The sequence below is a fragment of the Mus pahari genome, chromosome 7 (assembly GCF_900095145.1).
Source record: "Mus pahari chromosome 7, PAHARI_EIJ_v1.1, whole genome shotgun sequence".
NCBI classification, from domain to species: domain Eukaryota; kingdom Metazoa; phylum Chordata; class Mammalia; order Rodentia; family Muridae; genus Mus; species Mus pahari.
In genome coordinates this window covers 30,174,184-30,187,644 of record NC_034596.1, presented here as the reverse complement: position 1 = coordinate 30,187,644, position 13,461 = coordinate 30,174,184, and the positions used below count along the sequence as shown (strand labels likewise).

Below are 13,461 nucleotides of genomic sequence, written 5' to 3'. Positions count from 1 at the left end.
CATTTGTATGGCTTTGGCAGTGTTTATATCCCCAGCATTTGACAGAAGGAGCTAGCCTTGGCTACAGGAGTGAAGGTGCTCTAGTATTAGGATTCTTATGCAGGCCTTAAGTAACAGGGCCTTTAGTATCCAGTGTTAGAACTCTGGATAATGTAGGTCTAAGAAGTGGGACTCTCCAACCTTTGACAGCAACTATTTTTATAGCTTGGCTTCATGATTGTCAAGCCATGACTTCCCAAACCCCGAATAAAGCCCCCTATGACTAAGATCTTTGACCACTGAGATTTGACAGCTCTCTGGAACTCTACAAGCTGCCAGTGCCTGGAGCTTCTCCAAATCTTCCAGCCTCTCATCAAGCTCAGCTCTTCACTCGCTCTTTCTACTGTTCTTGTACCTGTCCTGGTTCCTGTGCCCAGCTGTTCAGCTACCTCTTTCTGCTGTGACTCTACCACAGGAAGAACAGCTACTCCTTTTGCTGCTGTGGTTCTGCTAACTGCCCTCAAAGCCTGTGTTTCCTGAGGATGTCAAAGCCACCAGCTGTTCCTAAGCTCCACTGTCATCACAGCTGCCATCTGTAAGTTCAGCCCATTTAACCATGGATTGAAACCAACAGAGGGCAAAAAGGGCTGGGGAGAAAGCCAGGCTATTAAGGAGCTTAAAGCACAATCCTGAGGTCATAGACACGATTTCAAGCATCCATGTAAAAAAAGGCGTCAGAGCACTTGCTCTTGCAGTGTGCCTTGTTTCAGTTTCCAGTACCTACATGGCTCACAAATATCTGTAACTCCAGTTCTAGGGGATCTGACACCCTCTTCTTTGCAGATACCAGGCATGCACATGGTACACATACATACATGTAAGCACTCACACATGCACATAAGTCTATTTTTAAAAAAATAATAGTCCAGTTACATTGGCATACATTTGTAATCCCAGTGCTCGGGAGGCTGAGACAGATCTAGCCGAACTGGTTGGGGATCGACCTCTGACTTCCACAAAAGGCATATAAACACACACACACACACACAAGTGGGCAAAAAAGAGCCACTCAAGTCTTTTATTGGTCCTAATGTCACTTTACCAGAGATGAAAGCACAAGAGGCTGTTTTCCAGGCTGCTTGGTAAGTCAGACTGCATGCTCATATGGCCAGAGAAGGAGGGTTTGCATCAACAGTGTGAGACCTTGCAAATAAAAACGCAGTTGTACCAATCATGTTACCATTCCTGTTCCCCTAGGCACAGGAGCCCCTTTCCCAGGCCACGAGAAGTGCTTCCCTCAGAGCTGGGTGAGAAAGGCTGACTATAGGATCACCTGACATTGTTATTTACACAAACATCAAAACAATTGTTTTTTAAGGACTTGTCCTAAATGGTAATTTTAAGATTTTTAAACAGGACTTGCCACTAGACTAGCACCCAAGAGAGAGAAATGAAGGTCCCTGAATCTCTCACTTAAAAGATTCAGAATTGTGGTATGTAAAAAGAAAAAAGCAATTGCAGCCTTCTACGTCTTACATATGAAGAATCTGGTAGCTAATGTGTAAATAAATGAATATGTATTTAAAATTCTTCCTAAAACCAGCCAAAGAGCACCAGGTGAAGCCCCTTGCAGAGTAATATTGATGACCTGAATTTGATCCCCAGAAGCTGTGTAAAGATGCAAAGAGAAAACCAACTCCACTGAATTTTCCTCTGACATCTATACATATGCTATAGCATATACAGTGCTCTTACACACAAACACAATATACAGCGTACATAGTTATAATTTTTAATTTAAAATATTGGAGGATAGTAACTAGATTTTAATATTAAACTAAATTTTATAGTTTTTCATGATATTTTTATGGCTCGATGTTGCTAGCAGCTTTTATTAATGAGGGACATGTAGATGACAAGAAGTCTCTGGATGAAATAAGGGCTCAGTACTAAAATATTACTGAATGTCAAAACCAGGAAGCCTGTGGAGCGTTCTCTACAACTGTTTACTTCAGGCTGTTTGAGGCCATGAATCAAGTTTAACATGTGCTTCTATTTTTTTCTTGGTCATATCTGTGCTCTCACTTTTCAGTTTATTCAGTTTTAAAGATGGGTTTTTTTCACTTGAATACGGAAGTGAGGTCGTCGTTCTGGCATTTGCACATTAACTCTGAAGGGAATGAACACTGGTACAGTACTACATACAGTACAGTTGCTTGACTGGAGAGAGGTGGACTATGGGAAATGTGCATGGCAGATCCCAACCTTTTGTGCTAAGTTCAGCCTGCATTTTTCTTCCTGCTACTTATGATCAGATATCTATGTGATACAGTTTTTAAAAGCACTCACTTAAATGTGGGAGATTTGTTTTCGGGGGGGGGGGGTTGTTTTGTGCTGGGGATTGAACTTTAAGCCTCATGTGTGCCTGGCAGGCACTACCACTAACTAAGCAAGTAACCCCAACCCTGAAATGTAGTCTATATTCTGCGCTTACTTATTCTTTAACATGTAATGTTCCCAATATAATTGTATTCTATAGCACAGTGTTTATGTTAGCAGTAAAGGCAGTAAGAGCTGAGATGTAACCCCACGGTGCGAATTCTTTTCAAAGACCTCTACTTGAGTGAAACAGGAATTCTTGACTGTGCCACCAAAAGAAAAGAAAAAAAAGAAAAAGAAAAAGTAAAGAAAAGAGGGGGAAAGGAATTTCAGGGACTTAGTATGAAGCAGAATTGGAGTTTATTGTTTTCGAGCTAGAGTTTCATGTAGTCACAGGAAGTTTCAGGTAAGAAACACTCTCCAAGAATAGGTGAGCAAGTGGTGAGGGAGACATTTGCCATCCACCTTTGACCTCCACCACTATATATACATGTGCACACTGGCAAAAAGGTTCTAAAGAGCTTACCATAGATTTACGCATAGACATTTAAAATAGACGCGTAGCAAACCCAGGTGGCTGCTCAAAAGTCATGATTAAGCATCTGAGCAACTGCACAACAGCCTTACAGGGGATCTTGAACCTTCTGAAATTACATGCCTGAGATTTGCAAATATTGAAGAAAAAACTATATATATATATATATATATATATATATATATATATATATATAGTATTCACATATGTTGAAAATCTGGAAGTATTTGGAGTTCCCTTTTAGATTCCTAGTTTTGTTAATAGAATGCCAAAGCTTTTTTAAAGGGCAATCCTATTAATTTGAAACTAAAAAACAAAGAACAGAACAAAAAACAAACAAAAAACCAAGGTAGCCAAGGGGATGAAGAGAAGGAAAAAGACAAAAGTTACACCTTTAGACATAAAAGGGTCAAATAACATTGCCTTGTTCAGAAATGGAGGTCAAACCGGAAGTTCCAGGAGGGGACAGGCATTCAGAAATGAGAAAGCCCATTATCAGCGAAAAGCTTGCTTAGGCTTCTGGCTATCCACTGGAGAAAAACAAAGGCAGGTGTTAGGCTTTTCTGAATTAGAACCTAGAAAGCCAAGCAAGCTTACTACTGCCACAGGGCAGAAGGAAGCGCCTTCAAGGGGCGCCATCTTGGGATGTGTAAGTGCCACATCTTATTAATGGAATGATTAATCCTCCCACCTCTTTGTCTCCCAGTGAATCCAATTTCCTGGATAGTGGACTCCTGGCCAACTTAAGGGAGGAGACAATAGTATGCAAGGTTATCTTTGGAGCAGATCGGGATGCCAGTTGTCCACTTAGAGCAGGGATATTGCAGAGATTGACCAGAAAGCCTAAGGAGAGGCAGTTGTTAGGTTTTTCTTTCTAGTGTTACCAGGGAAAGCGGAGGTGGAATGCAATGTTAACCAACCATGAGGGAGTCCACCCTCAGTGGTTTCTGGGGCCCTTAGTTACCTAAGGGAATATGGTTAGGTAAAGGAGTAGACCCAGCACTTCCCTCAAGTTGCCTGGTCCTGCCGATGGGCAAGGGAGGACCAGGAAAACAGCATGCAAAACACAAGATGCTCCACAGACCCCCAGGCCTGGGCCTTGACTTAAATTCAGTTTAACTCGGGGCAGGGAGGCAGGCTGCCACCATAGGGCACCTGGCTCCCGTCATCCGGCATCAGCCACATCAGGGATCAGCCCTTCGGGGGAATCCCGAGCCCGCGTGGAGGGGCCTCGGACCCCGCGCACCAGGTAACAAGAGCCGCGGGAGGCGCGGTCGCGCCAGTGTGACCTCAGCCGGGCCCGGCGCGCTCCCGGCGGCGTGGGACGTGCGCGCGCAGGCGGGCGGCGGGGCACGCGGAGCGATCGGCGGCGGCGGGTAAGCCTGACGGGCGGCGGGCGGCCCCGCTGCAGACCACGCGTTCTGCGGCTTGGGCCACGGCGGCGGGCGGCCCGGGTCGCCTCGGGGCCCCGGGAGAGCCTGCGGGGCCGTCCGGCGTACTGCCTCGTCACCCGGAGTTAGGCGAACTCCCGGCAGGCCCCACGCCGCGTGTCTGGCCGTTCACCCATGTTTCTCTAAAATTGAAATCTTTCTCTGTAGGTGTGAAGAAGAAAAAAAGCAAACAAACAAACAAAAACGATGACAATCCAATGGGCGGCGGTTGCCAGCTTTCTTTATGCTGAAATAGGACTCATTGTAATCTTCTGCCTGCCCTTTATTCCTCCTCAGAGGTAGGAAATGGTCAGATCCTTAACAGTACCAAATGTTTGATTAGCTTCTTCAGGCTGCGGGCGTGCGATGCGCTTTGTAAGGTTAGAAAGTTTTGGGAGGACCGGCGGGGTGGCTCTGTAGGTAAAGGGCGCTTGCAGCCAAGGGAGAGAATTTCAGTTCGATACTCCAGAAACCACATGGTGGAAGGAGAACCGACTCCACAAAGTTGTCTTCTGACCGCCACACTTCCACCCTGGGACTCCCAGAAACACCCTTGCACGCACATCAACACATGATGCATACACATACATACATACAACAAATGGATTATTAAATAAAAGATGGGAGCCAATTATATAAAAGGTAGTCTTTAAAAAAGAAACCAAAATTTGCTGTCTGGTAACTTTTGAAATACTACTTTATATAAAGCTTGATTATGTGTACAAATAGATTTTTCACCTCCTTTTTAAAAGAACCTAGTTTTTTGGTCTTGATTACTGGTATAATAAAGCCATGGTTATGCCTTGGACATCTGTCCTGTCTATATATCTATATATTCATATTCTCATTCTCTCTCTCCCTCCCCCTCCCTTCTTCCTCTTCCCCCCTCTTCATTTCTCACCTTTCCCCTCCCCCTCTTCCTCTCTCCCCCTCCATGCCCCCTAAACTGCCCTGCATTTGAGCAGAGAAATAAAAGGATGAGTGCAAAACTGTTAACTTGGGACAATAAAATGGACTGGCTCAGGGTCCACGCAGTCTTTCAAAAACTTGAAACTCCTCATCTGCCTGGATTGCAGCTCTTCCCTGTCCTTGTCTCCACACCATGACCTTTCCCTCCCTTACAAGAAGCAGTAAATCATACTGTAGGGCGGACCAAGTTCTTCCCACCAACCATGGGTTCTATAGATCATATGCTTAAGGCCAGCAAGGCCCTGTTCCATAACCTAAGTCACCTAACTGGTCTATCAGACTCCAGATATGATCCTTAGCTTACAGTCACACAATGCTGTCCCTGTTCTTTCTACCTCAGACTTCAAAAGCAGACATGTTTGGTATTACTTGTGATAGAGTTTTACATATTCAAGAAGTCAATTTTTTTTTTTTTTTTTTTTTTTTTTAGGTTTTTCGAGACAGGGTTTCTCTGTGTAGCCCTGGCTGTCCTGGAACTCACTTTGTAGACCAGGCTAGCCTCGAACTCAGAAATCTGCCTGCCTCTGCCTCCCAAGTGCTGGGATTAAAGGCGTGCACCACCACGCCCGGCTCAAGAAGTCAATTTTTTTATGCACAACAGATTTATAAATAAGGCTTAGAGATTTGAAAAGAGAAGTCATCAGGAGGATTGATAGACCAGTCTTTCACTGCTTGCCATTTACAGTTTTGTACCCGTCCTGATCTAGTAGCTATGAGATGAAAGTGTGAATCGGTGCACATGATATATGAATATTGTCATGTAAGAACATGTGGTACACATGTACAGGAATCATCTGTGCCCCTCCATGTGTTTATCCACAGTGTGTATGTCAATCATAATCCTCAAAGCCTTCATTTAGTCTGTCTCGTCTTTTCTGCTGTAGTAAAGTGGTTGAAGGTACATACATGCTCAGAATAACGCTTTTCATTTGACTTCCTGTTATTGGATGACTTTGAGAAATGTTTTACCTTTTTTGGTCAGTTTTCCGGGTAATAGTGGTGTGGACTTTGTATGGTGTTGTGGTAATTAGACGAGATAGTGCATGTGTTCCAACTGATAATCCATCAACTCAATAAATAATAGCTGGTGTCCGATCTTAAATTCAGTCTACTGAAAACTCCTAGATGGCCCTTCTGGGAGGTTCTTACTTCCCTCTTTTATTGACTCTTAAAGAGGTAAACGAATTTGCATTTGGACCTACAACAAGCTATTACCATTTATATTCTTTTTTTTTTAATGTTTGTAATGTTAGATTTAAATAGTGCCTATAAAAAAATGCTTTGAGTTTGGTCATCAAGGCAAAAAGAACTGATTCACCTGTGTCTGTCTTCTCTCAGCTTGAAGTTATTATGGATAGTTCCTTTCAGATTGTATTAATAGTTTGTCATATTTTACAGTGACAATTTTCAGTTGTGTTTGTGAAGTATATTCACATACTAATTACCTTGATACCTCCTTTTGACCTGATGTATTACGAATTTAAAATGCTTAGGTTCAGCGTTTGAGACCTTTCCAGTTACAGGATGGATGGCTTAGCCACTTGTAACTCGTCATTTCTGTGGCTTGGCTTATGCTGCTCACTCTGTCTAGACTGTTTGGTCATCTCATTTCCTCTGTGTTCAGACCTAGACCTAGTTAATTGGTAAATTATAGGAGCATTTACATGTGAAAATGTTTATTCGTAAAAGTTTGGGTTTTTTTTTTTTCATTTTGCATATATGCCATATCTCAGTCATTTTAGATTCCCTTTTGGTTAAAGAAAGAAATTACTTTCTTTACATTACTTAGTGTAGATGATAGAAGCACATCACATAAAAATTAACCTGCAGAAGCCAGACATGGCCGTGCATGCGTCTATCTGCAGCACTTTGCAGGCTGAAGCAAGAGGACTGCAACTTCAGAGGCAGCTCTGGCAAGTTCCCTACCAGCAGAGGCTGCACAGCAAGACACTGTGTCTAATAAACAGAGAATTAGGTGTTCCTAATTGTTGGATCAATAGACTTCCATCATTTCTGAGACAGTTCTCTAGGGAAAAAGAAATAACTTTCATCCAAAATGTGACAGTATAAGAATTTTCTATTGGGATAGTAAGATTGGTAAATTGCCTGCCATACAAGATGGAGAACCTTAGTTTGATTTCTAAAACCCGTGGGAAAAAGCCAGGTGTGATTCAGAGGTTAATAATCCCAGTGCTGGTGAGGCAAAAGCAGGCAAATCCTTAGAGCTGACTAGGCAGCCAGCCTGCCAGTCAGTGAGTCCCAGGATCTCTAAGCAAGGTGGGAAGGCTGGGCTCCTAAGGAACAACCTCTCAGATTGCCCTCTACCCTCTACACTGTGGAGTCTACAGGCATGTGTGCGTGTGCACATACCAATGTCTACGTTTCCTTCTAAGGTTCTGCTCATTGTGAAAAATAACTTCTACTTTAAAAGTTATTTTCAGTCAGGCAGTGGTGGCACATCTTTAATCCCACTACTCAGAATGCAAAGGCAGGCCTAACTCTGAGTTCGTGGCCACCCTGGTCTAGAGTTCCAGAATGACCAAGGCTATCCAGAGAAATCCTGTCTCAAAAATACAAAAACAAAACAAAAAGTTATTTTCACTTTAGAATATTTAAACCATCAAGCATCCTAGTATTTAATTAAAAAGTAAGTATTTTCTAGTTCATGAGTTATTATGTCATGAAAGAGGATGAACAGCTTTTAAAATTAAATGTCTTTAATTTTTGTCACACTGTTATCAAAGCATTTCAGTATTTTACAACATTTCAAGACCAGCTCTTGGTTTGTTTGTTGTTTGGGTGTTTGCTCATCTAATCTAATTGTATTGCTTTACAGATGGCAGAAGATTTTTTCATTTAGTGTCTGGGGTAAGATTGCAAGTTTTTGGAACAAAGCTTTCCTTACCATTATAATCCTATTGATTGTTCTGTTTCTAGGTAAGTACCAGCTACATCCCTCCTTTGAATCCAGTTCTTTTCAGTAAATTATCTGGGTTTTGATTGGTTAGGTTGATGTTATTGATATATTGAAAGACTATTTTATGTATTAATATTAAGGTAATTATGGCTATTTTGATACATATTTGGTACTATTTTATATACTCAAACTTCAGGTGCAGTGGTTCTTAACCTTTTCTAGGTTACTTTGAAGTTTAAATACAATGTAACAAGTGGCCTCCTTTCAAGTTGGCAGATGATTGACAGTTATGGTCTTTGCTGTAGTGTTGTCGTGGGCTTGTATGCAACAAACATACAAGTGGAACAATAGACTCTTAAGAGATTCTTAGACAAGTGTGAGTCTTCACTGAAACCTGATTAAAAGCAGCAGCTTTAGTGGCTATTGCAATTTTTTTTTAATATTAAGTGATTGTTAGGTAATATTGATACATTTTTGCTTTAGTTGTGATAGCAGTATTGTATTGCATCTTTGTGGTTCAGAAGCCTATATCTGTAGACACAGTTTTATTGAAACGTCACCATTCTTGCTTTTGCATATGGTGTGCCTTAGTTAGGGTTTCATTGCTGTGAGGAGACACTATGGCCAAGGTAACTCTTACAAAGAAAAACATTTAATTGGGGCTGGCTTACAGTTTCAGAGGTTTAGTCTGTTATCATGGTGGGAAGCATGGCATCATCCAGGCAGACTTGGTGCTGGAGAAGGAGCTGAGAGTTCTACATCTTGATCTGAAGTCAGCATAAGGAGACTTGTGTGCCATACATACTAGGTGTAGCTTGGACATGGGAGACCTCAAAGCCCATCTCCACAGTCACAGACTTCCTCCAGAAAGGCAAATCTCCTCCAACAAGGCCACACTTCCTAATAGTGTTACTCCCTATGGGCCAAGCATTCAAACACATGAGTTTCTGGATAGCATACCTATTCAAACACCACATGGCCTATGCCTATTTTCAGAGTTTAATATTGCAGCTGGTAAGCCCTACAAACATCCATTGCCTGTCCTTTTGACTAAAACATTGGCTGTCTATCCCCTGGATTAAAAAAAAAGTTACTAATAGTTTTTATATAGGAATATATCTAAGAAGATGCATACTGAGATACTTAGGGGAAATTATCAAAGAGACTTTGGACTGAAAAAACAAGTCAAATATGAAAAATTCTTCAAAATTTGAATTCATATGATAGGATTATAGATGTGTACTGGACTAAAAATTCTAAATTTAAAATTTTGAATCTAAAGAAGTAAAAACATTTTTGCACAAGCATGCTGGTACAGGTGGAAAATTTTATCCCTCATTTTGTATGATAGATTAGAGTCAAAATCCAAGAACAGTAAAGACATTGTCTGAAATTAACTTCAGGCTTACATCTATAAAATATGTATAAAATTTAAGTGTATTTCATGTTTACATTTGAGTAATAGTTAAAACATTGAATTTTCAAAATTCTTAACAATAGCAGCAAAAACAGCCTAAATCCACGCATGTCTGATAATAAGCATTTTACAGAAAATATGCAGCCTGAATGAGTTTTTCAGCAGGTTAGAAATGTTCATGGTAATGATACTTCATACTTTAAAAGTAGAGCTTTAAGGTTTCCAAAGCAGAAATTCCACAAGCCTTCATAATCTCCATGTTCTTTTAGAAACGACTGAGACCAGCAAAATTAAGTGACTTGTCTAAGATTACCTACCCACTTCTTGCAAATGTCACTTCTTGCTACTTTAGTTTTTAATATACATTATAAACTTTGCCCTAGGAACTTCCTCCTAACTCTCATTTTGTGGGTTAAGTGGGTTTACTGGTACCAACTTGGAACCTTCACCACTGTGTTTGATGTGCCTTTATGCAAAACTGTGTCATGTTCTGAACATTAATCTTTGAAATACAGTTGATCCTCTTTACAGAAGTGAGGAGTATAGAACTCTTAAAAACCAGAAGGGAAGCTGGGTGTGGTGGCACTCAGGAGGCAGAAACCGAGCCTAGTAGATAGACCTCTGTGAGTTCAAAGACAGCCAGAGCTGTATGGTGAAGCCCTGTCTCAAAACCAACAGCAACAACAAAACAAAACAAAACCCCAAGAAGGAAATTGCATCAAGTTTTGAATGGATTTGTATTTTACTTGAAAAATGTCAATATTTGTCATGGTATGTTATTGTTAGCATTGTGCACTTAATCTCCATCCATATAACAACACAATAAAATAGTAAAGAAGTAGAGAAAAATGATCATTACCAAGCCACCAACTACCTGAATAACTTTGGAATGGCATCTGTCTCTCTTAGTTTGACAAATGTATCTGTGAAGTAAAAGAATAAGAAATAATCTCAACTCTTTAAAAGGTATCAAAATGTCTACTGAAAGCTGTCACTTACCTGTGTAAGAAAAGAGAACTGTAGTGGATTCTTTTGGCTATATTTATCCAAAACCAGCTTACCCTCACTTGAGCAAGAAAGAAGAATTTTAAAAAAGAAAGAAAAGAAATTTTTAATAAAATAGTTGTTGATTCAGTGAGGTGCAGATAAAGCAGGAAGCCAGATGCCAAGGAAGGACTAGTACTAGTAGTTGAACTTCCCTTTGCATCTGTGCATGTCTGTTTCCTTTATTCTTACCTCGATGGACTCTGGGAACTCCATCTCCAAGGCAGAACATGTTACCATACAGCTGCCAGATAATCCATGTGCAAAAACTATGCAGCCGGGTGGTGGTGGTGGTGGTGCATGCTTTTAATCCTAGTGCTCAGAAGGTAGAAGCAGGTGAGGCTTTGTGAGTTCAAGGCCAGCTTGACCCACATAGTGAATTCCAGGACAGCCAGAGCTACACCCTGAGACCCTATCTGAAAAAACAACAACAACAACAACAACAACACACACACACACACACACAAACCCTACCTTTGTGTATGTTGCAACACACAGAAAGTGAACTACTATGCCTAATGGTATTGGAAATAAAGATTTTCAGTCAGAGATAGCATACAAATGTGAGGTGAGAAAATGGAACCTTCTTGTGCAGCGCTTTGTTGGGATTTTATTTGGAGTGATAGAAACATGGCATGATTCAGAGATAGTGCCTGTGAACCTTTGTGAAAATGCAGCATCGTCTGAATCTCATTTAACTAGTCTGTGCAAATAGAAATTTCAATGAAACGAAACAGTTCTGAAGTCTAAATTATACAAAGTAATCGTGAGTATAATAGGATGCTGGCACTTTAAGGGAGGCAGGATTTTATCTATCCTGACAGCAAGATGAATTTTAGTCATGCAGAGAAATGGAAAGAGTAAGAGATAATATTTCACAGCAGATCAAGACTTGACAGTAAGATGATAAGTAAGCCACAAAGGAAAGATTTTAAAATGCTGTAGTGCTGATTCATAAATTGCCACTACTATCCACTTACAAACGTTCATCTTTAAGCTCAATACCCTGTCAGGTACTAAAGAGGGACAAAAGGAAAGAAGAGCATATCTAAAGTCCATTATTTAAAAGGCTGGTAGGTTATTCTGCAACTCCTTCTTGTTTAAAGAAAATGCTTTCTTAAAACCCAAAAGTAGCATTCTCTGTCTCGTAACAGATGCCGTGAGAGAAGTAAGAAAGTATTCGTCCATAAATGTGGTGGAGAAGAACTCAGCCAGCAGACCTGGTGCCTTTGAGCACACTCAGATGAAGCTCTTCAGGTCTCAAAGAAATCTGTATATTTCTGGATTCTCATTATTTTTTTGGCTGTAAGTAAAAAAAAAAAAAAAAAAAAAAAAGAAATGTGCAAGCACAGTTGTATCAATAACTCATAGAATTCCCTTTGTTTTTTCCACTTACACTAAGATCTTTTCATTGATATCTTCATAAAAGAATGCAAATGATATACTCAAGTAGCAAGTCTTAGTCACACTAAAGAAAGCTTGGAACAGAAGACATTGCCTTTGGAAGGGAAGAACCTATGAATTGGTTGCCCAATGCCAAGTGTTCAGCCCTGAAACCATACATCCAAATAGCAGTCTATGGACTGAACAGGCTATATTTAGGAATATATATATGTACGTAGATGCAATAGCAATTAGTAAAAGGGAGGAGAGGAGGGCATGAATTTGAAGGAGAATTGTCAAAGATATAGGGGAGGGCTTGGAGGGAGGAAAGGGAAAGGAGACATGTAATTAAATTACAATCTCAAAAACAAGGGGGAGGTTCCAGCGGGTAGATCTGCAGACTGCAGACGGCCTTGAGTGATCAGGTGGCTGACTTTCTGGATCCCTCTCTTGCTGCTCCAATACATACAGTCCATCTCATTCCCACTCTCCTTTTAAAAAAAATAGTTACTGTTTATGAAATATCTCTGTTCTTCCCACTTGAGTCATCCTACAAACTATTCTAGAACACTCTTTCGTCCTCCCAGTCTTTGTTTGTTTGTTTTACTGGTGTTTGAAGAACAGTTATCATTAGGGATGAGGAAGCGCATAAATCCAGCAGGCACCCAGAGATAAAGACCCTCTGCAAAGCACACGGTAGGGAAGAACTTGGGAAGCTAAAGCTCTGTTGCTTTTATTTCTGAGACAGGGTCTCACTGTGTAACGCTGGCCTGGAACCTGTTGGTATAAACCAGGCTGACCTTGAACTCAGATATCTGAGACCTCTGCTGCTCAAGTGCTGGGTTTAAAGGCTAAGCTGACCATACCTGGCCGTCTATTTTTTATTTAACTTTTACTTATCTTTTAGCTTTTTAAAAGAAGCCTTGTGGCCATCAGTTCCTCCAAAGTGTGCAGATCTTCTGTTAAGTCCTGACTTCAACTTGTAGTGCCATTCACAATTGCAACTAAATACTGTTTATATCTCCAGCCAGAAGCCAGTGCTTAGGATTAAAGCAGAGGCAGGCAGATCTCTGTGAGTTCGAGGCCAGTCTGGTCTACAGAGTGAGTTCCAGGACAGCTGGAGCTATATAGTCAGACCCTGTCTTAAAAACAACAATAAAAATTTTTAAAAAATGTCTCCAACTAGGACTTAAACTTGAAGGCAAGAATTAAGTTTCCTTTCGGCTATGACCCTCTGACCTAACATAGTAGTTCCTTAGTAAATAGCTGCTAAAAGAATAATTGAAGAGATTAATTTTAATATCTAACAGTGGAGCTTATATGTAAACATGTCAATATTCATTTTTTTGGACTTGTGCCCCCTTATAGAATGATCTTTAAACTGCAATTTTTTTTTTTTAAAGTGGAG

The 13,461-nt window shown here is 40.7% G+C and overlaps 1 protein-coding gene across 2 annotated transcripts in view; it reads left to right on the top strand.

Annotated features, from left to right (window-relative positions):
- Positions 1 to 516: 516 nt before the first annotated feature.
- Bcap29 (B cell receptor associated protein 29) overlaps positions 517 to 13,461 on the top strand; it is a 42,722-nt gene continuing 29,777 nt past the window's right edge. Inside the window, exons 1-4 of one of the 2 annotated variants that reach the window (XM_029540897.1) lie at positions 517 to 574; positions 4,492 to 4,622; positions 8,129 to 8,229; positions 11,825 to 11,975. In XM_029540897.1, the coding sequence (XP_029396757.1) occupies positions 4,531 to 4,622; positions 8,129 to 8,229; positions 11,825 to 11,975 (344 nt within the window). In that variant the 5' untranslated portion in view covers positions 517 to 574; positions 4,492 to 4,530. Of the gene's footprint in view, positions 575 to 4,231; positions 4,270 to 4,491; positions 4,623 to 8,128; positions 8,230 to 11,824; positions 11,976 to 13,461 lie in introns of those variants that run through there. The other variant, XM_021202322.2, reaches the window with a different exon arrangement.